General features: G+C 59.6%; 1 protein-coding gene across 2 annotated transcripts in view; it reads left to right on the forward strand.

Annotated features, from left to right (window-relative positions):
* UNC5A (unc-5 netrin receptor A) overlaps positions 1-19,625 on the forward strand; it is a 58,828-nt gene that overhangs the window by 26,049 nt on the left and 13,154 nt on the right. For both annotated transcript variants that reach the window (XM_069476159.1, XM_069476160.1), the window contains exon 2: positions 17,757-17,978. In XM_069476159.1, coding sequence (XP_069332260.1) covers positions 17,757-17,978 — 222 coding nt within the window. The remainder of the gene's footprint in view (positions 1-17,756; positions 17,979-19,625) is intronic.

Here is a 19,625-nt window from a genome sequence, read left to right on the forward strand (position 1 = left end):
AGCTGGGACTCAGATTAAAGCCTCACCCAGGGCTGAGCCTAGGAGAGCTGCGAAGTGCAGCATAGCAGGGGCTTCAGGCATAGATTGGAGCCAGGTGGCCTGGCTCCATGTGTCCAGCTGTGTGACCTTGGGCAAGTTACTGAACCCCTCTGAGCCTCAGTTGGTTACCTGTAAAATGGGGCTAATGATAGTACCTAGCTCATGAAGTGGAGAGAATCGAGATGTTAGACATATATATATAGTACATACAACAAAGAACTTCTTATCAAGTTAAATGAATACTTACTATACACCCTAGCAAGCCCACTCCCAAGAGAAATAAAGATGTGTGTCCACTAAGGACCTGTGTGTAAAAGTTCCAGCAGCTTTATTTGGAATCACCAAAATCTGGAAACAGCCCTGGTGGATGTTCGTGCAATGGAACACTGCTCTGCTGGAGGAGGAACCAACTACTGGGCAAGCAACAATGTAGGTGAACCTCAAAAGCCTTGTGTTGAGTGAAAGAAACCGGACACAAAAGATACATACTGTATAATTCCATTTCTAGAACATTCTAGAAAAAGCAAAATCCATATCGACAGATCAGTGGGGGGGGCGGGGTTAGGAGGAGGGACTGATAGCAAAGGGCTCTAGGGAACTTTCTGGGAGGAAAAAACTGTTCTATATCTTATAGTGGAGGTGGATACATTTGTCAAAATTCATCAGACTGTAGGTTTAAAGGGGATGAATTTTATGCTTTAAAAAAACCCTGGTATTTTAATAAATAGAGCCAGAGGCATAGTAAGTGTTAGCTTTTCTTTTTATTACCGTTGCCATTGTTATCATTCACGAAAGGTTCTCTGTTCCGGCCATGTCTGTCCCTGACCCACGTGGCCATGCTCTGGTGCCCGCACTCTGCTCGGGTGGCCCAAGGGCGCCCACTTGCAGGCTGGCCGTGGGGTGCGGGGTGGGGGTGTGCGGCGTGCGGGGTGTGCGGGGTGGGGGTGTGCGGCGCGCGGTGCAGACAGGCGGGCAGGGCTCTCGGCTCCGTCCCTGCCGCAGATCCTGCGGCGCTCAGCGACACGTTAGCAAGAAAGATGCCACAAGAAATAAAGTTTGTTATGAATTATTCTACTTGGGGCTAATTACAGGCATAGAGGAGAGGATTATTTACAGAGACAGGAGGCGGGGGAGGAGGAGGGAGAGGGGCCTCGAGGCGTGGAGCGCGGGGAGGGCTGGACAGAGCTGAGCAGCCGGGGCTGTGGCCATGGGGGTGGCAGACGCGCTGTTAAAATAAAAGCTGTAGCTAAACGCAGGTCCGAGCCGATATCAGGGTGGCAGATCAGAGGCCCGGGCCTTGCCTAATTCCCCAAGACAGAGCTGGAGAGAGCACTTGGGGGACCCCACGGGCCACTGAGGCCGTCTTGGTGGGATGCGGGGCAGCCGTGGGCTCCCCCACTGCTGGAATCCCAGGGTGGATGTGGGCCGCGTCAGTGCCAGCGCTGGCCTCGCGCTGTCCTCGGGCCCTCCTGGTGCCCGACCTGTGCCGGGGAAGGAGAGGCCAGGGGCCCACAGCAGCGGGAGCCATGTCCAGACTGAGCTAGAAAATCCCTCCGGTTCTAGCAGATTGGTGGGGGAGGGGCCGGCGGGGACTCGGTGACCTGTGCCACGCCTGAAATGCGCAGCCAGCTGTGGCTCAGATGAGTGTGGGCCTGGCGTGACCTTGCCTTCTGATTATTCAATAGGAGGCGGAAAACCAGTGTTTATGTTAAATTTCCTGGTCTTTAAATGTTGGTTTAAAGCTATAAAACACATCTAGAGGCCTGTGGACCAGGAGTTGCAGCCTCTGAAAGCCGGCTGTGGCTCAGCAAGTCGCCCCCAAACCCACCCTGCTTACACAGAATCACAGCAGCCGGACCTCCGTGCCAGCCACAGACTCCCTGCCCAGTGCTCTCTACAGGCAGCAGCTGTTGCACCCTCAGGGCTGCGGCGCGGCGGGTCAGTGGCCCTCTCTGCTGGCTGGAAGAGCCCCACCTTGCCAGAGGGCACCGATCCTGCCCTCCCCCGAGAGCGAGCAGCAGGCCAAGGCTTTTCCAGTTATTTATGCCTGACTGCACTGCCATCTACTCAGGCAACCAGGCAGGAAATGACAGAGTCGTCTTCTACTCCCCGCCCCGCCTCCCTCCCAGCCGGGATGGTCACCCTCCCTGCCCTGCCCCCAAGACATTTCGCAGCCATTCCCCTTTCCAGCCGCCTGTTCCAGGACAGCCAGCTCCCTCTCCTCCTGTGGTGATAGCCTCCCCCGCCCCACAGCAGGGCCAGCTCGCTAAAGCTCTCCGGCCCTGTCAGCCCTGCTCTAGTCTCCTGCATTCCCTGCTTCCCCGTGTTCAGTGTCCTGGCACTGATCCAAAGCTGTTCTAATCCAACCCATGCTGCCACCAGATATGTCCTGCCTCAGATGCTTTGCTTATGCTGTTCACCAGCCCGGAATGCCCTTCCCTGCCACCCCTCCCAGCTCCTGCCTGTGCCCCAGGCCCTGAGACAGGGCTTATATAACACACTGGTTCTGTGCCTGCCAGTTGCCCCTGCTGGCCAGCTAGCAGCTGCAGACCCTCTGCAGCCCTGGGCTGGGGGCCTGGCACAGCAGGCCCTCCGGGAATGTACCCATCCCTTCCTCCAGAGGTGCGTGCTGAGGACCCTCAGTGGCCAGGCCCTGCTCCATGTGGACAAGACAGGGCCTCTGCCCCTGGAGCCTCCCGGCCCGTTCCAGGCAGGCAGACAATGGAGAGCCAAGTCCAGCAGGGAACCCATCGAGGGATAGACACCAGAGCGTGAGGGGCACTGTCTAGATGGGCGCAGAGGGAAGGCCCCTTTGAGAAGATGCCACAAGCTCAGATCCACATGATGAGGAGTGAGCTACAGCACCAGTAGGAACAGCGTTCTAGGCAGAAGGAACAGCAGTACAAAGGCCCTGAGGCAGGACCGAGCTTGGCATGCTGGGAGAACAGATGAAGGGCTGGGTACTGGCTGGTGAGTTAAAGGGACAGTGGCCCAGGACATCCAAAGGGACAGGAGAAAAAGACGGACAAGCCACATTCAGCAGGTGTCCAGCCAGAACGGTGACAACGCTGTCTGCATGGGGAGTTGGTCATTTGGGGAAGCAACACAGGACGGCTGGCAGCGAATATCCTGCGTGATGGGCTGGGGAGGGCTCTGGCCTGAGATCTCACGGAAGCCCCACCTTCTCCCAGTGGCAGGACAGGGCAGAACAGGACGGGAGGGAGGAGGATCTCGACAGAGCCCTGAAGGCTGGGGCCAGGAGCAGCTCTGGAACTGGAGACGGGATCTTTTGGTAAATGGGAAAAGGAGTTTCAGCAGTGAGGGAGAGGGGAAGCCAGAAATGACCAGGGAGGGGAAAGAGAAAAGGGACTCAGACTGGCAGGGATGAGAGGACAAAAGCTCAATGAACGGTTTTCTCGTTGTTGATGGAGGACAGATGGGCCTCCTTGCAGAGTCCTGGGCCATTGAGGCATCTTACACAGCTTGGTGGCACCTTCTCCAGGAAGCCCTCCCAGATGCCCCAGATCAGGCCCCCAATTATATGCTCATGCCACCAGTGCTTCTCTGGCCAAACTCTGACTATGGCTTGTAACCTTGGATTTACCACTCTGACAATCTAGCCAGTGTCTGTCTCCCATAAGTGGGTGGGCTCCAGAGAGGGGCCAGACCTGGTTTTGCCCTGCACGGTGAATCTAAGCTGGGGCCTGGCACATGCCCAGTGGTGGGAGAAGCTGAGACCAGGGGGAGCAGGCACGGACCTGGCACGGAGACCTGGAGGGAGCTGGGGCTGCTGGGTGGCGAATTGGTCCAGAAGGAGGTCATGCCGACCTTGAAGGGAGCCAGCCCGTGGGCTGCTCCAAGTGGCTGGAGCACACACATCTCAGCAGGGCGGACGTGCTGGGGAGCAGGACGGACCCAGAGCTGCGCACATGCTCTATCCTCCCGGGGCTTCCACAGGGAGCACCAAGCCTGCAAGGACGAGAGGGTCCGTGTCCCTCCCTGCCCTCCCATCTCCCTCCCAGTCCATTCGTGCCGCTCTGATGGTGGTGCCCACATTCCACCTGTGGGGCAGATGAAGGTCTGCCTCTTCCACGGTTACTTGAAGTCCGGCTCCAGCTGATTCTCTGCGCCCAGCAGGCAGACCCGGGCATGGTGGGTCTTCGCTGGATGAAGAGCTGCTTGGCTGAAACTGCCCCAGTTCCCACCCAGTGCCCTTCCCTGGGATGGGTGTTTGAGAGAGGGGCAGGGTGGCCTCAGGGACTGACAGGCTGTCCCCGCAGGTCCAGGCGGCAGAGCAGGGCTTGGCTTTGTGCAGATGCGCGGGGCCAGGCTCACTGACCCCCAGCCCTGTCCTGGGAACAGCTGCTGAGCGCCCCAGGCTGCCGAGGTGGGCCCCCGCCACCCCCCCCCACCCCCCCCGGCATCCTCTCACTTCCCTCAATTCATTAAGACCTGTAAATTTTCTCATTAATATACTTAAAGTTCGTTTTAAGGGTAACAAGCACAGAGATAATTGATAATAAACCCTCAGTTAATACCCTCGGTTTACTGTATGTAATTTATATCTGCTGATAGCGTCTCTCACTCCCAGTTACCCAATTAGCTGCTGCGATAACAGCAGTTCAATCAGCCCGATACCAACTTTTATATATTCCAGCCCGATAGCCATAAATAAAGGGAGACTCACTAGGCCCACTGTATTTTTTCTACTAAGATTTAAATATTCATGCAATTATTAGTGATTTATTAAGAGCCAATGACCCCTTCAAGAGGCTGTTAATCTTCACCCACAGAGGCCCTGCCCTCCCCTCCCCCTCTGCCCCTCCCCCTTTGCCCTCCCCACCCAAGCCAGAGAAAAGGGCTGCTCTTCCTCTCAGCCCAGAATGACATCACAGCTTCGCTGCGTTTCCATGGAAACAGCTGGCAGGTGAGGCAGAGGCCAAGCATGGAGGTCAGGCCCAGGAGCCGGCTGGGCTTCTTGAGGGCAGAGGCTCCTGCCACCTCCCCCGGCGAGACCCGAGAAAAAGAGGACGAGGAGGCCACCCATGGGCCCCTCCACAGCCGACTGACCAGTGGCCTCCACGCTGCAGCCTCCTCCGAGCTGTTTTCCAGGAGCACCCCTCCCCCTGCCCCCTCATCCCAGCATGGGCGCCACCCCAGCCTGCAGGAGACCCTGCCCCATCCCTTTAGGGGCCCTTGGGGAGGGGGATGCCCGATCCTCTCTCCCAGGCTACCTGCCCCTCTTTTCTTTCCAAGACATTGCGCCCTGCTGGCATCAGGACGGGAGGGTGTGCAGGGACCTTGGGCCTGGGACTCAAGGCCCAGACAGGGCAGCAGCTCACCTCTGGCTGCACAGAGAGGTCTGGGCCATCTCTGTCCTCCATGTTCCTCCCAGACCTCAGAGCCCATTAAAGGGGCAGGAAAGATAATGAACAAACGAGGAAAACATGAAATCAATACCAGGAGAAACAAGTACGGCTGCCATTAAGTGAAATAAACAAGCTGGTAATTATTTGGACAGTGGGTAATTAAAATGGGGTGAGGGCTCATTACTGTCTCATCAGCGGTGTGATGGGCGCGGCCAGACACCCTCTTCCCAGCTGGAAGGTTGCTGCCTGGCCTGGTCTCCCTCCCGCCCAGATTTGGGGCAGGAAGGAGAGTGTCTGGGGGGGTCTCTTCCGTGGCGTCGTCCCCCAGCCCCAACCTGCCTGTGCCTCTGTCCCCAGCAGTCTTCTGCTGGCTCGCCCTGGGCCAGAATCTGAGGCCTAGACCACAGGTGGGCGAGACAGGTGGCCCTGGCCTGTGGTCCTGCTCCTCCTCATGAACTCCTCGCCTTCCTGACCCCACCTTCCCTCTCGGCCTGCTAGCTTCTGAAAGGGGCAGTGCCCTCGGGCCACAGTTGAGGGTGGTCACTGGTGCTGACAGTTAAATCCCAGCCACCTGGGGTGAGGGACAGAGGACCCCTCCAGCCCTCGGGAGGCTGTGGTGAGGAGGGGTCCCAGGAGTGGTGGGGTGAGGTCAGGAAGGGCAGGGCAGAGGGGAGACGGGCAGGGCAGAGCAAGAACAGGGCTAGAGTGTGTGCAGAGTCAGAGCCCCCCACCCTGCTGAGACCCCGATTGGCAAAGTCAGAAGAGAGCTTGGACGTTGTCCAGTCTGGCTTTTAGCCTGCCAACTTGCATGGCCCACACAGTGTTTAAAACGTTTAAATTAGTTGTCAACATTTTAAAATAGGAGATTTCACATAAAAATGGATTTCCAGCTTCTCTTGAAAGAAAAGAAATCATGCACCTGTTGGCTGGCCCACCTGAGGGTTAGTGGTTGGTGGGACTGAGCCCACCCTAGGATGGACACTGTGTCACTCTCCACTTCTCCCGGCCCCCACCCAGTTCCACTCCTTCTTGGGCCAAAGAGGGGAGTGGATTGTCCAAGATCACACAGCCGAGGGAGGCAAAGTGGGGACTGGAGACCCCGGACGAGCCCTGGGCCAGTTGCTGACAGAGGCAGAGATGGCAGCCTGCTGCCCACTTTCGAAGCTTGTGGCAAATGGGAGAGATGTTTCAACTCAGCCTCTGTCACTGACCCCCCACTTGCCTGTCCCTGAGCTAGAAGCTGCTGAGAAGAGCTGGCTTGGACCTGCTGGTGCACTTGAGGGGCACAGTCTGATGGAGGGGGCAGCTGCCTGCACAGCCAGCCCCTCCTCCTTCAGATATGCTCTCAGCTCCGGGAGGAGAGGAGCAAGCCACACAGCCCCCAACCCCCTGCCAGCCCCCCACCCCTACCATCCTGGCGGATGTGGCATCTTGAATTTTGAATTAACAGGGCTGGGTGCATTGGAAGTGGGAGGTGCCCTGCAGGTTTAGGGGAAAATTGGAGTGAGAGCCCCAATTTTAGTTAGTGGACATGGCTGCAGGGTGTGGCTTGGGGACCAGGGATGAGGCTGCTCTGTCAGTTGTGTGGGGGCAGAAGAGGAGCTGCCTTTCCCTGCAGTCAGTGGGAACCATTGCAGGAGCTTGACGTGTGAGATCAGATTTTCTTTCTAGAAATAATGTCATGGTGACATAGTAGAGGATGGCACCAAAAACAGGAGGCAGTCAAGGGAAGGTACATTTCGGGGGCTGGAAGTTGAGGGGGGCTAGGTGAGTTAGGCAGCCATGAGGCAGGGGAGGAGGGAGGCCCCTGGGAGGCAGTGGCCCTGCCAACTGCAAGAGGCAGTCCTGGGGAGCAGGGGACTTGCGGGAAGCCACCAAGCTGACTTGGGACATGCAGGTGTGAGGTTCTACGGAGCTGTGTCGTGTGCCGCCCACTGCCACTGCCTGGGGCTGGGGGGACCCATGGGCAGGAGCTGGATCTATCACCGGGTGACAGGGTTTTCCTGTGGGGTCTCTGTATGAGGAGGGGTCCAGGTGGCCTCTGCTGATGAGAATGGGAGTCACAGGTTGGCTAGTGACCTGTGGCCGCAGAGACACCATCCTGGCCAGACTTAGCCCTGAGGACAGTGGGCAGTGGGGTATGTGCCCATGAATGCCAGAGGACCCAGTGACAAAGCATGGCTCTGGGAGGCCGTGTGCCCAGGACTTCCCAGTGGGGTCAGGGTCCCTCAACCATTCCATGGGCAGGAACACAAGGCCATCTTGGGCACTGCTATATTGGCCAGTGCCGAGCACCATGCCTGGCACATTGTATTCAGCAAGTATTTACTGAATGCATGTGCCCTGGTTATGAGCATGGGGCCTTGTGAAGCCAGCCGCCTGGGTAGGAATCCATCACTCACTACTTACTTAGCCTCTGCCTCAGTTTCCTCACCTGTAAGTTGGAAGTTAAAAACAGTTCTTTGCCTCCTACAATTATTGTGAGGGTTAAATAAGAAAATCCATATAAAGTTAGCCATTGTTGGCATTGCGGTGATGGTGTGCACGTGTGTGTGCATGTGTGTGTGGTGGCTGCGGGTGTGGGCGGTGATCTCCCTCATGTCTGGGCTCCGGTCTCCGCCCTGCTCACCCCAAGCTGCTGCCACTCCTGGACAGCCCCTGGCCCAGGCTCAGCCGGGCTCGCATTAAACCAGTGAGATATGAAATGCCACCATATCCAGGACAAGGTCTTTAATTAAATTAATTGCCAGCAACATTGTAAAAATGCTGATGAGATCATAAACGGCTTATAGGCAATGCCGTCCATCATCCCTGCGGACCTGCCAGGGGCCACACTTGGGGTGGGGGTGGGGCCACCAGGGAGCTCTGTGCACCCCACCCCCCAAGCAAGGGATGCAGGGGGCCCTCGGGAGAAGGGGATGGAAGCACGAGGGAGGGCAGGAAGGAAGGAATGTGCTACTCAGAGAGGTCGCAGTTACAGTCCATGCCCTAGTCGGGCAGCTGACTTTCTGCCTGGCTGGGGAGCAGGGGGCTTGTCCTAGGGTGCATTTGTGGAACAGCTGCACCATTTGTACTGCGCCTGTGTGTGCCTGGTGGAGGACACAGGTGGGAATGGGGAGGGGTGCCTCAGGAGCTGGCTCAGCGGGGAGGAGGAGTCGTCCTCCGGCCCACGGGCCACGTGGGTTACCCTTGATCCATGGGCAATCTGACAACCTGGCCTGGTGCTGCCATAGATCGCTGTGTGTCCTTGAGCAAGTCCTAACCCTCTCTGACCCCATTTCCTCTTAGGAAGACAGGAGGACTCCGCCCTGCCCACCTGCCTCCCTCTTGTTCCCAGCACCCTCCTGGCCATCCTCCCTTGGCCTGTCACCTTGCCGGGAGCTGTGCCAAGAATTCTTTATGTTTCTTTCAGCGGGGGCCTCCACGGGCCCCAGTGGGGCTCAGAGCCTGTGTTGAGCACCTGCCAGGTGAGAGGTGGAGGAGCCCACAGTCACACACGCCCCACCACCGAAACCAGAGACACGCCCACAGCAGCACGGGGCACCAGCAAAAGATCCCGAAGCAGGAAAAACCCTTCCTTCCCCAGTTCTCCCTGGGCCGTGGGACCACATAATCACCCTGGATTGCGTTCTATTTAATTGCAGCTTATTAAATTCTAAGCAGCCAATTATCAGCCACAATTACAGCTTAATTCAGGGACACAATAGCTATTTTATCGTTTGTTAATCAAATGCTTATTTAGACCTCAGCTTTATTAACCATTTCTCTGGCCGGAGACAAGGCCCCTCGGCAGGAACGGGGCCCTGGGTGCCCCTGGGAGCCTGTTCCCCATCACAGCACCACCCCTGTACTTTCTAAGTCCTCTCTGCTGGGGGGTTTGGGGACTCAGCGATGGCAGTGGTGTCTCACCAAGTGCTGGAAGATCACGGTTGCCTGTTCTGCATTCAGCGCAGGTTGGCCAAGCTCCTCCCCTGTGCCAGGCCCTGTGCCGGGTGCCGGGACCACGGCAGCAGACAAGACAGATGTGGCCTCTGGTGTCCACACGCACTTTAGGGAAGAGCAAAGGAGCCCACAAACAAGGTGGCTTCAGGTGGCGGCAGGTGCTGTGAGGAAGACAGACTGTGACAGGGTGGGGGCTGGGAGGGGCTTCTCAGACACGGTGGCTGGTGGGGGTGTCTCTCAGAGGAGGTGACGCTGCAGCTGACCTGTGGGCCCAGAGAGGAGCGGCTGCGGAGGATCAGGGGCAGCATGGGAAGGCGGCAGGAAGAGCAAGTGCAAAGGCCCTGCGGGCGGGACGTGCAGGGACAGCTGAGAAACAGAGGGGCCGTGGCGGGCGGGCAGACATTGGCCCTGACTGTTTGGCCAAAGCCCGTCTACCCTTTGTGGGCTGCACGACCTTAGGCAGGTCCTGAGCCCACGTTGCTTGTGTGGGAAGCAAGAGGCAGTGGAAGGAAGCTGCGTGCAGCTGCCCGGTGACCAGCCTGGTCCGGCGAGGCTGCGGGCAAGGGCCGGCTGTGCTCCCGCTCCGGGTGGCTGTCCTCCGAGCGGAGCAGTGGTGCCACCCCTGCCCTGCCCACTTTGTTCGTCGTGGTTCAGCCCGTCGGCATGTCCGCCTGTGTCTGTCCTTGTGACCAGGCCCCTGGAGCCCACTGGGGAAGAGGGTGACTCTCCTCTGATCTTGGGGAGGTGGCTGCTGCTTCTGTGACACCTTCATGCACAGTTACCATGGAAACTGGAGCACTGCGCGTGCATGCATGAGTGTAGGTCAGGGGAGCAGCCCTCCCTTCTGAGGGGCTGTCACCCCCATGCCGGTCACCTCTATCCTCCCAGCGGGATTGCCAGCCCGTGTGCCTGCCCTCGTTCACCCAACACACGCTGGCGTGGGCCTGGACTCAGGCCTGTCCCTCCCTTCCAGGGAGCCCTGTGCCATTGGGAGTGGCCTCCAGGGAGACGGGGCATCGGGGGAAGGTGAAGACAGGTCGCACTCCTGGCCCCACCTCATCCTTGGCAGGGTCGGCACTAGTTGTCCATGTCACAAATGAGGAAGATGAGGCTCTAGAAACAGGTGGTTTGCACAGAAGTCTGAAGCAGGGTCAAATAAGGTCTGGGACGCGGCCGGCAGGCAGTGCAGAGGTTCGTTCCACTGGGGCGTGCACCCAGCCTGCGCACCACCCCCTCGGGTCCCGGCAGATTCGTGCCTGTCTCTCAATGTGCCCGTGTGCACCCCAGACCTGTAGTCTCAGGTGGGGGGTAGGGGGTCTGGGATTCCAACCCAGGTCACCGGACTTCCAGTTTCCACCCCCTACCAGGCCAAGGACTCCCTCTGCCTCTGACAGTGAGTACAGAATGTGTCCCTGCTTATCAGGGCCCCCTGGTGAAGCGCCCTCATCACAAAACTGTCTGTGTTTAACAATAACGACTCACGCAGCCATCTGGGGGGTGGGGGGGGGGTAGGATGCAGATGGCAGGAGAGTGCAATTCCTGTCCCCTGTGTGTCTGTGTGTCCTCTGCCCCCCACTGTGCCTGGTGGCTCACTGCCTGCCTGCCTGCCACCCCCAGGGTCCAGCCCCGGCCTTTGAGGAAGACAGTTCCCTTCCCACTGAATCAACTGATTCATTGATCTATGGGAAGGTGAGCAGAGCTGGCTCCTGGCCAGGCTTGAGTTTGTGTCCTCTACTTCCACCCTTCCTTGTCCTGTTCCCAGGAACAATGCACACCATTCAGTCCACAGACACGCTCTGGGCACTGGCTGTGTGTCAGACCCTGGCCAGGCTCTGGGGACAGGTGGGGAGGCCGATACTTTGTCTCTGCCCTCAGGGGACTGACGGATTACCTGGCAGACAGACTCATAAATGCTGACAATATGATGTTCCAGGGGCCAAGGCAAGTTCAGTTGGGGGCTGTGGGAGCTCAGAGCAGATGTGGCCAGCTGCATCTGGGGTCAGGGAGGGCTTCCCGGAGGCGGGTGTTGGAGCAGGCCCTGAAGGATGAGTAGCACTCACCCAGGCAGACAGCAGGTGGGCAAGTGGATCAAGGGGATGAAAGGATGCTAACTCCAACTGGCTCCAGATGAAAAAGGAATTTATCGGCTCGTGTGGCTGAGAACTCAGAGCTTCCTCTGCCTTCCAGGCCGGCACAGTCGCAGGCCTCAAATGCCACCGGAGGGGCCGGCCTCCCCACCTTCCCGTCATCGGTCCTAAAGGACCCCTTTACACTCATCCTCCCCGAGGCCTACATGGCCTGCAGGACTGGCCGTCCCCTGTGGGTGGCCCCGGCAGCTCCAGGGCCATGTGCCCAGGGCTCCAAGCCCAGCAGAGGGAGAGCTTCTCTCCCCAACAGCCCGACCAAGGTCCTGGAATCCCTCTGTTCAGTGTGCTGAGCAGAGCGAGCCAGAGGGGTGGGGAGGTGAGTGTACCCGCCTGTGGGGCCAGAGATAGGGTCACCCCCTGAACCGTGCGGCCTGAGTGTCGTAGGAGCTGGGGGAGGCATTCATGGAAGAAAATCAGGCACTGTTAGGCAGAGTGGGAGGGAGGCAGAGCCTGGAACAGAATGTGCAAAAAGCCTTTGAGGAACGGCAGATAGCCAAGATGCTGCCCATGTGGAGGGAGTCCCTCCAGGCCAGTCCCTCACATGCAGCCCAAGGATGCGGCACAGAGCCCTGTGGCACTCTCCTCCTGCCTGGGCATCCATGTCACCTGTGGAGCTGGGACGCCAGGCCCCAGTGGGCCTCCTGGGCACAGACCTCCATGGAGGGGTGCTATGGGACCCCCCCCAGGCAGTCTAGGAGCACAGGCGCCAGGGGTGAAGGGGGACAGCATTGGGCTGCTGTGCCCCAGCCCCTCCTATAGCCCTTTTCAAATCCAGAACAGTTCTCAGGGAAGTAGAAAAGGGGCTTGCCACCTGCCCCTTGCTGCTGTTCCTCAACTGCACACAGAGCCTGGGGCTGCAGGCGCCCCCCAACTGGGCTGCTGGGGGCGGAGGGAAGGACGCAGGGGGCTGAGGCAGGCAGGGCTGGCGAGAGCGCTGGCTGCTCAAGCGCTCACGTTCACCACAGCTGAGTGAGGCCAGGTGACACCCTGCCCCCACCCCTACCCTGCTCCAAGGGATGGAGGCCTCTCTCAGTAAGTACAAGTTCATTAATAGCTTGATTAATCACACCTCATATTTTTGTGGTGCTTTTAAAAATAAAACATTTGAAAGCATTTTCACACCCACCCTGCTCTGAGTTACACAGGCAGGTCTTACCCTCCCAGACTGCAGGTGAGGAAAGAAAGGCTTAGCCTCGGAGAGCAGCACATATCAGGGTGTGGCTAGGGGCAGCCTGGAGCCAGGGACCTTCTCCCTGCCCACCACTCTGCCTGCAGCCCACTCTGCCCTCTCTGTCTATCTTCCCACAGACCAAGAGGGAAGGGGCCGCCCTTGGGCAGATCTTCTGAAATTCTAGGGAGGAGAAGGACTGGTCATTGAGTCACTCAACAAACACTCTGTCAACATCCAGGCCAGCCCTGAGCTCCTGCCCCAAGGAAGTTCATGGTCTAACAAAGAAGGCAGTGTGTAAACATATCCTCCTTGGTCCTGAATGTGGCACATACCCCAGAGGGAGGCTCAGGGGACACGGCAAGTGCTCTGAAAAATGACAGAACATGGATCCAGGAAGGCCTCTTGGAGGAGGCGACACCTTTGCTGGCATTTCCCAGGTGGACCAGGTGGAGCAGGTCCACCAGAGTCCACACTGCTGGACACCCTCAGCAGCCTCCCATTCCTCATGCACAGAGAGCTCACGACTCCCCTGTCCCCACTCCGAAGGCTTCCTGAGGCCCTTGCAGTGAAATCCCAACTCCTCACTTGACACTCAAGGCCCTGAGGCCAGCCCCTGAGTCTCCCCTCACCCCCTGGCCCTGGCCTCTTGGCTGTCCTCCACCACACCGGGCTGCTTCCTGCCATGGGGCCTCTGCTGTTCCCTTTGCCCGGAGCTCTCTGCAGCCTGGCCTTGACGTTCAAGGTCCCGCCGTGATGTCACTTCCCTGAGCCCACCCCCTCTAGAGCTCTCTCACTCACACCCTTTCTGAAACATCACCCTCCTACCTGCTTCCTAACACTCATCAATACCAGAAATCCTTGGACTGTGTTTTGCTTTGTGTCCCGACTCGAATGCAAGCGCTGGGAGCAGAGCCTATGTTGCTTGCTTGCTGCTGTGTCCCAGCGCCCAGAACAGCTTCTGGCACACAGCAGGCACTCAAGTAGTATTTGTCGAATGAAGGAATACATTTCAGTCACGGGAGAGGGTGGCATCTGTCCGGCCTCAGCTCTGGCCAAGGATCCCTACCCAGGGGTCTCTTTTCTCCTTTTGCCGCAGGCCCTGGGGCCTCATCTGTTTCCCTTCCCTGTTTTTTTGTTTTTGTTTTTGTTTTGTTTTGTTTGTTTGGTTTTTTTTTTGAGATAGAATCTGGCTCTGCCCCGGCTAGAGTGCTGTGGCGTCAGCCTAGCTCACAGCAGCCTCAAACTCCTGTTCTTAAGCAATCCTCCTGCCTCAGCCTCCCGAGTAGCTGAGACTATAAGGGCATGCCACCATGCCTGGCTACTTTCTTTCTATTTTTAGTAGACACGGGGTTTCACTCTTGCTCAGGCTGGTCTCGAACTCCTGATCTCAAGCGATCCTTCCGCCTCGGCCTCCCAGAGTGCTAGGATTACAGGCGTGAGCCACTGCGCCTGGCCTGTTTCCCTTCCTTTTTATAGCTGCCACCCTATTTGGACCCCAGCCTCCCTCCGTGCACACATGTGCCCCAACTCCTCACTGTCCCTGAGAAGACGCTGGGGTGGGCCTGGCTAGGGCTGCTCCCAGCAGGCTGACTTGGCTGACCTGGGCAGCCAGTGCCCTCCTGAGAGAGGCAGGGGCCGTCTGGCCAGGCCTGGGGCACACTGCACGTGGGGCTCCCACTTTAAGGCCTGAGCCTTCTGCACAGCGTTGAATGCACTTCCCATTGACGGTGCATTCTGCCCTGGCAGAGTGCTTGCCACACCTGTCACTCAAGCCCCGCAGGCAGCAGCGATAGGCATCCCACCGCAGTCCTGCACTAAGCAGCCTTGAGCTGGAGGGCAGGGACAGGGATGGACAGTCTGGGGTGGGGACAGAAGCCTCAGCCACCCACTTGCTTCTCCTGTGATATGAGCTGTAGCACCAGTGAGGAGGGGCCCTAGAGAGCATGAGATGGCATGTGTGGTTTTCTGGCAGAGAGAGAGAGGGGAGCCCTCTTTCCAGGGGAAGCAGCCTTGGAGCTAGGCCCTGGAGAAAAGGACAGAAAGTGCTGGCCAAGGAGGAAGGTGTTTCAGACAGACCTAGAGGTGGGAAGTTAGAGCCTAGGAGGGCTCCGTGGGTGCTTCCATGCAGGAGGGCTGGAGAGTTGACTGGGGCCAGAATGGAAGGCTCGGCAGTGCTAGCCAAAGGCACTTAGCCCTATCCTGAAACACAGGAGCCAGGCAGACAGTGGAAATAGAAGCAGATCCAGGGTGAGGCAATAGGGAGTGGTGGGGACTGTGGCAAACTAGAGAGCTCTTGTGTCTTGATCAAAGGATCATAGGTCATTTGGCTCTGAGCATGCACTACTTGGTGTTGTCTTTGGTAACCAAGTACAGGATTCGTGGAAAAGAGAAAGCAAGCTCACTCTAGCAGCCTGCAACGTGGAGGGGAGAGATCCAAGGCCCATGCTGTGCCTTAATTCAGGCAAGAGGCCTAACTGGGATGCCAAGTTGGGGCAGGCAGATCTCGGGTGCTGACCACAAGGGTGGAGGTCACATCATGAGCTCTGGGGGCCAGAGGCAGGGAAGCCAGCTCTGACTGCCAGGCAGCTTCCTGTAGCCCCTAGAGGACATCTAGCAGGGTGAATTTACCACCCCCCCCCCCCATGGCCGTAGACTGTCCTTGCTAGAGGGCATAGCTGCAGCCTAGAGGGTGCCTCCTGGGTACACCCGAAAAATGCTTCCCCCGGGGGTAGGGGGAGGCCATACCACATTGCGTGATGGAGGCTCTGGAGAAGTGAGCTATGTCCCTTATTGGTCACAGCACATTTATTTTTCATTAGCAGTTAAATGCAGACATGAGGGATTGGGCCGGGTTCAGCAGGCGGCCGAGGCAAGCAGCGGCTGGCTGCTGACCAACAGGGAGGCTGGGGCCTCGCACGGGCTCCCCGCCCCCACGCCCTGGCTGGGCCCACCCACCCGGCTCCTGAGCCAAGGGGCAGGCTCTCGCCATGGCGTTGAGCCTCTGCCCATTAAGGGACATGGCACAGGCAGGCCCGGAATCTGTCACTGGGGGCTCTCAGAGACGCCTGCCCCCGCCCCACTCCCCTTACAGGGCCCTGCCCCGGGGTCAAGCTTGGCTGGCATTCCCACTCCCTGTCCACCAGGGACTGGGGAGTGCCCAGTGTTTGTCTAGAGAGGCCACTGGGCCTACCAGCACCCACCCCACACCCAAACTCCAGAGCCCACCCTTCCCAGCCTCCCAAGACGACATTCGTCCTCCAGACCTTGGGAGGCCTGCCCCGGCCGGACACCCCAGAGAGCCGTCTCAGTGCTGCGCTCCCTGAGTCCGGCCTGGGTCAGGGCAGGCAGGTGGCCCTGTGAGTGACGAGCGCAGGGGTGACGAGCGCAGGGGTGGCGAGGCTGCCCTGCCGGACACTTGGTGAGTCCACCTCGGGAGCCGGGGGCCCTGGGACACCGCCTGTGAGGTGTCCAGAAGGCTCCTCCCCCTGCCTGCACCCCCCCTTCCTGAGCCTGTGACAGACCCTCAGAGGGCACTGGCAGGCCACGTGGAGGTGGTTCAGGGTGGAGTGGGTCTGGGTGACCTTCATTTTCTCAACTGCAAGGGTGACGGCACTTATGAATGGAGGCCTGGCATTTGTTACAGAGCTGCAGGAACATGCAGGGGGCCGCTGCCCAAGGAAGGTCGCAAGCGGGAGAAAGACACGCTGGGGAGAGGCCAGAGTCGGATCAGGGTGGCAGGAGAAGGGGCAGGGAGGCCGGGCAGCGGCAGGTAAAGGAGAGGCCGGTGCCTGGAGGAGGCTGCCCCGCTGCTGGCAAGCACTGCCCTGCTGTGTCAGAAACGCCCTCCCCCCAGCCTGGCCAGCCTCCCCCCAGCCATCCCGAAGGCAAGGCACCTGCCAGCTCTGTGCCTCAGTTTCCTTACCGCCCTCACCCCCGAAGAGGTTGCTATGGGGGCTACTGAGCCAAGAGAGCTGTGACCCTCTGCCATCGCGAGTGCAGAACCGCGGGAGGGACAGCAGTTAAGTCACAGAGCGCTGTATGAGGTGCTGCGGGCTTTTCCGTTTCATGCTCGTGACAGCCCTAAGAACTGGGCACCATCTCCCCTTTTTGCAGGTGAGCAAACAGGCTGGGGCAGGTGGACTTGCTGAAGTCACACTCGGCCCTCGGCCTCCCGCAGGCATCGCCAGCTCACCACCCGGTGCCTGCCCTAAAGGACCCGGTGCTGACAGGCCCCCATCGACAGCCTTGGGGTGGCGGTGGGCTCCCACCCTGGAAGGAGAGCACTCCCGAGGGCTGGGTGCAGACCCGAGGAGCCAGGCCTCCCGTCTGACCCCCTGGCGGGTTTTAGACTCCCCCGTGGGGAGAAGCGGAATGGGGCTGGAGACCCAGAGAGGTTTCTCCCGTCTCTGTGCCCAGAGGCCCCATTCCTCGTGCAGGGGGCCTGTGTGGTGGGCAGCAGGGATGGCGGGAGCCGAGGGTGCCCCCACTCCCACCCACCACGCCCTCTCAGGGTCCGGCCAGTTGGGCCGAGGGTCAGACTGCTCTGGGCGTTTTATCTCCACCAGTGCCTCAGAGCCAATTACCTGTGTAATTAGCAATGAATGACTTGTGGGATGGTTGTGGATTTCAGTTAAAATTAGAAGGAAACCCATATTCAGGTCTCCTTGAAGGAGTGGCGGGGGCCCAGGCCCCTCAGACTCTCCTGGCTCCGCCCCACCTGCGCCCACCCAGCACGGATCTCTGAGCGCTGACCGCGTGGGGCCAGGCCGGGCGACAGGAAGCAGCCATGGCCAGAGCCCTTCCCACCTCTGCCTGGACAGAGCCCCGAACTTCCCCCAGGGTGATCCAGAGCTTGCACAGCTGCCGCCTGAGGGAGGCTTCCTAAGTGCTGGGACTTTCGCCCCAGGCCCCGTCCTTTCAGAAGCACGCAGGCCACTTCTTTCCCTGTTACAGAGGAGGACACGGGGCTCGGGCGTTCAGCGCTAGGGCCGCCCAGCTGGGAGTGGAAGAGCCTGGACTCACACCCCTCCCATAGGCTCCAACCCCCAGCAGGGAGGGCCTGCTCACTCCCCCTCTGCCCTGCTGCAGGTGCCCAGCAGAGTGCCACAGTGGCCAACCCGGTGCCTGGCGCCAACCCCGACCTGCTTCCCCACTTCCTGGTGGAGCCCGGGGACGTGTACATCGTCAAGAACAAGCCGGTGCTGCTGGTGTGCAAGGCCACGCCCGCCACGCAGATCTTCTTCAAGTGCAACGGGGAGTGGGTGCGCCAGGTGGACCACGTGATCGAGCGCAGCACCGATGGCAGCAGTGGTGAGGCGGGCCGGGGACAGGGCAGGGGCAGCCGGGGGAACATGGGTCTCAGTCGGCCCAGAGGGGCCTGCGGTCACCCTGGGCAGCACATTCATGAGCAAGATGGACCCAGCTCTGTGCCCACCCTCTGTGTCACCGGGCAAGGCAGGACTCCCACACCTGGGACCCCGTGTGTATACACGGAGGCCTTCCTCAGGAGGCCTACCCGCCCCCCCCCCCAGTTTGGTGGGGGAAGAGGAGGGAAGGCCCCTTCCAAAAAAGTGCCCCAAGGTCTCACAGCAAGGTGGCAAGAGGGGCAGGTCCCCCCAGCTGCCTCTGGGCGTGGGTTGGGCGGGCTGGGGGCAGCCTGGCCAGAGGTGCCAGCAAAGAAAGGGGTGGGCAGACAGTGGGTGCCAGACTGCCACGGAGCCCACAGACCTCACGTTCAGTGGCTGTTTCTCTGCGTGTCCGTCCGTCCATCCACGCCCTCACTCACATGCTCCCCGAGCTCCCACAGAGCAGCGACAGCCTGGGGAGTCCTCAGCAAGGGGACTGCAGGAGGGAGGCTGCCCGGGGCACCCTGAGAGGCTCCCCGGAGGAGGTGATGAACAAGCGTTGGTCAGGGAGAGAAGAGAGAATAGGGGACAGCCTCAAGCAAAGGCCTGGAGGCAGAAGGCCAGCGTGCTGGCCAGGGGTCGGTGTGAGAGTGTGGGCTGTGCGAGGGACTGAAGTGATATCACTGTCTTATGGGATTTCAAGCTGCAGAGTGACATGGCCAGAGCTGTGAGTGACACTCAGGGGCCAGTGTGGGCGCTGATGGGAGGAGCAGACCCAGAGACACCGAGGAGAGGGAACATATGAGACTCGGCTGAGGGGTGCAGGCAGGGCCCAGGGCCAGAGGACAGACCCAGAAGGCCCCCCTTCCGTGGGACACCCCATCCCGGCCTCAGGCGGCAGGTGGGCAATGGGGACGCGGGCAGAGAGCCCCTACTTGGGTCCTACCACTTCCCAAGAGCAGGTGGTGGAGAGAGAGGCAGGAGCTGACAGCAGCCTCTCCTCTCCTGCTCACTAATCCAGCTCATTGCCTCCCCTCCGTGGCACTGCAGGGAACACCCTGCACACAAGGAGCCCCTGGATTTAGTCCTGAGCCCCTTCCCACCAAGGCCTCAGCCAGCCTAGACACACAGCACAAACCCCCTGTGGGGTACAGCCCAGGTGGGACACACAGGCCACCACCGTGAGGTCAGAGTCATGGTGCAGCTGGGGACAGGCCGGCAGCACCCAGGACTCACACCGATTCCAAGGGCAGGCAGGGGACCTCGGGCCAGAGGGGCAGCCTGTGCTGCCAGGTAGGAGGGGCTGGGGGTGACCCAGGAAGGATTGCCAGGGGAGAAGTGACAACCAAGCGCAGGTCTTAAGACCACCTGGAAAGAGCATTTCCCAGGCTGGTGGAAGGGCAGCACAGATGCACAGAGAGCATGGGGTGGCCAGGTTTGGGGCGGGAAAGTGGGCCTGGGGCTGGGCAGCAGTGGCCAGGAGGCTGCTACCAGGGCCATCAGAGGCTGTGACACCAGAGAAGGCTACACTCAGACTGGCACCGTGGGAAGCTCGTGCTGGGCAGAGGGAAGCTGGAGCAGGGCGAGATCCTGGCCAGGGAGAGCCATTCGG

The sequence above is a fragment of the Eulemur rufifrons genome, chromosome 7 (genome assembly GCF_041146395.1).
Source record: "Eulemur rufifrons isolate Redbay chromosome 7, OSU_ERuf_1, whole genome shotgun sequence".
Classification (NCBI taxonomy): Eukaryota; Metazoa; Chordata; class Mammalia; order Primates; family Lemuridae; genus Eulemur; species Eulemur rufifrons.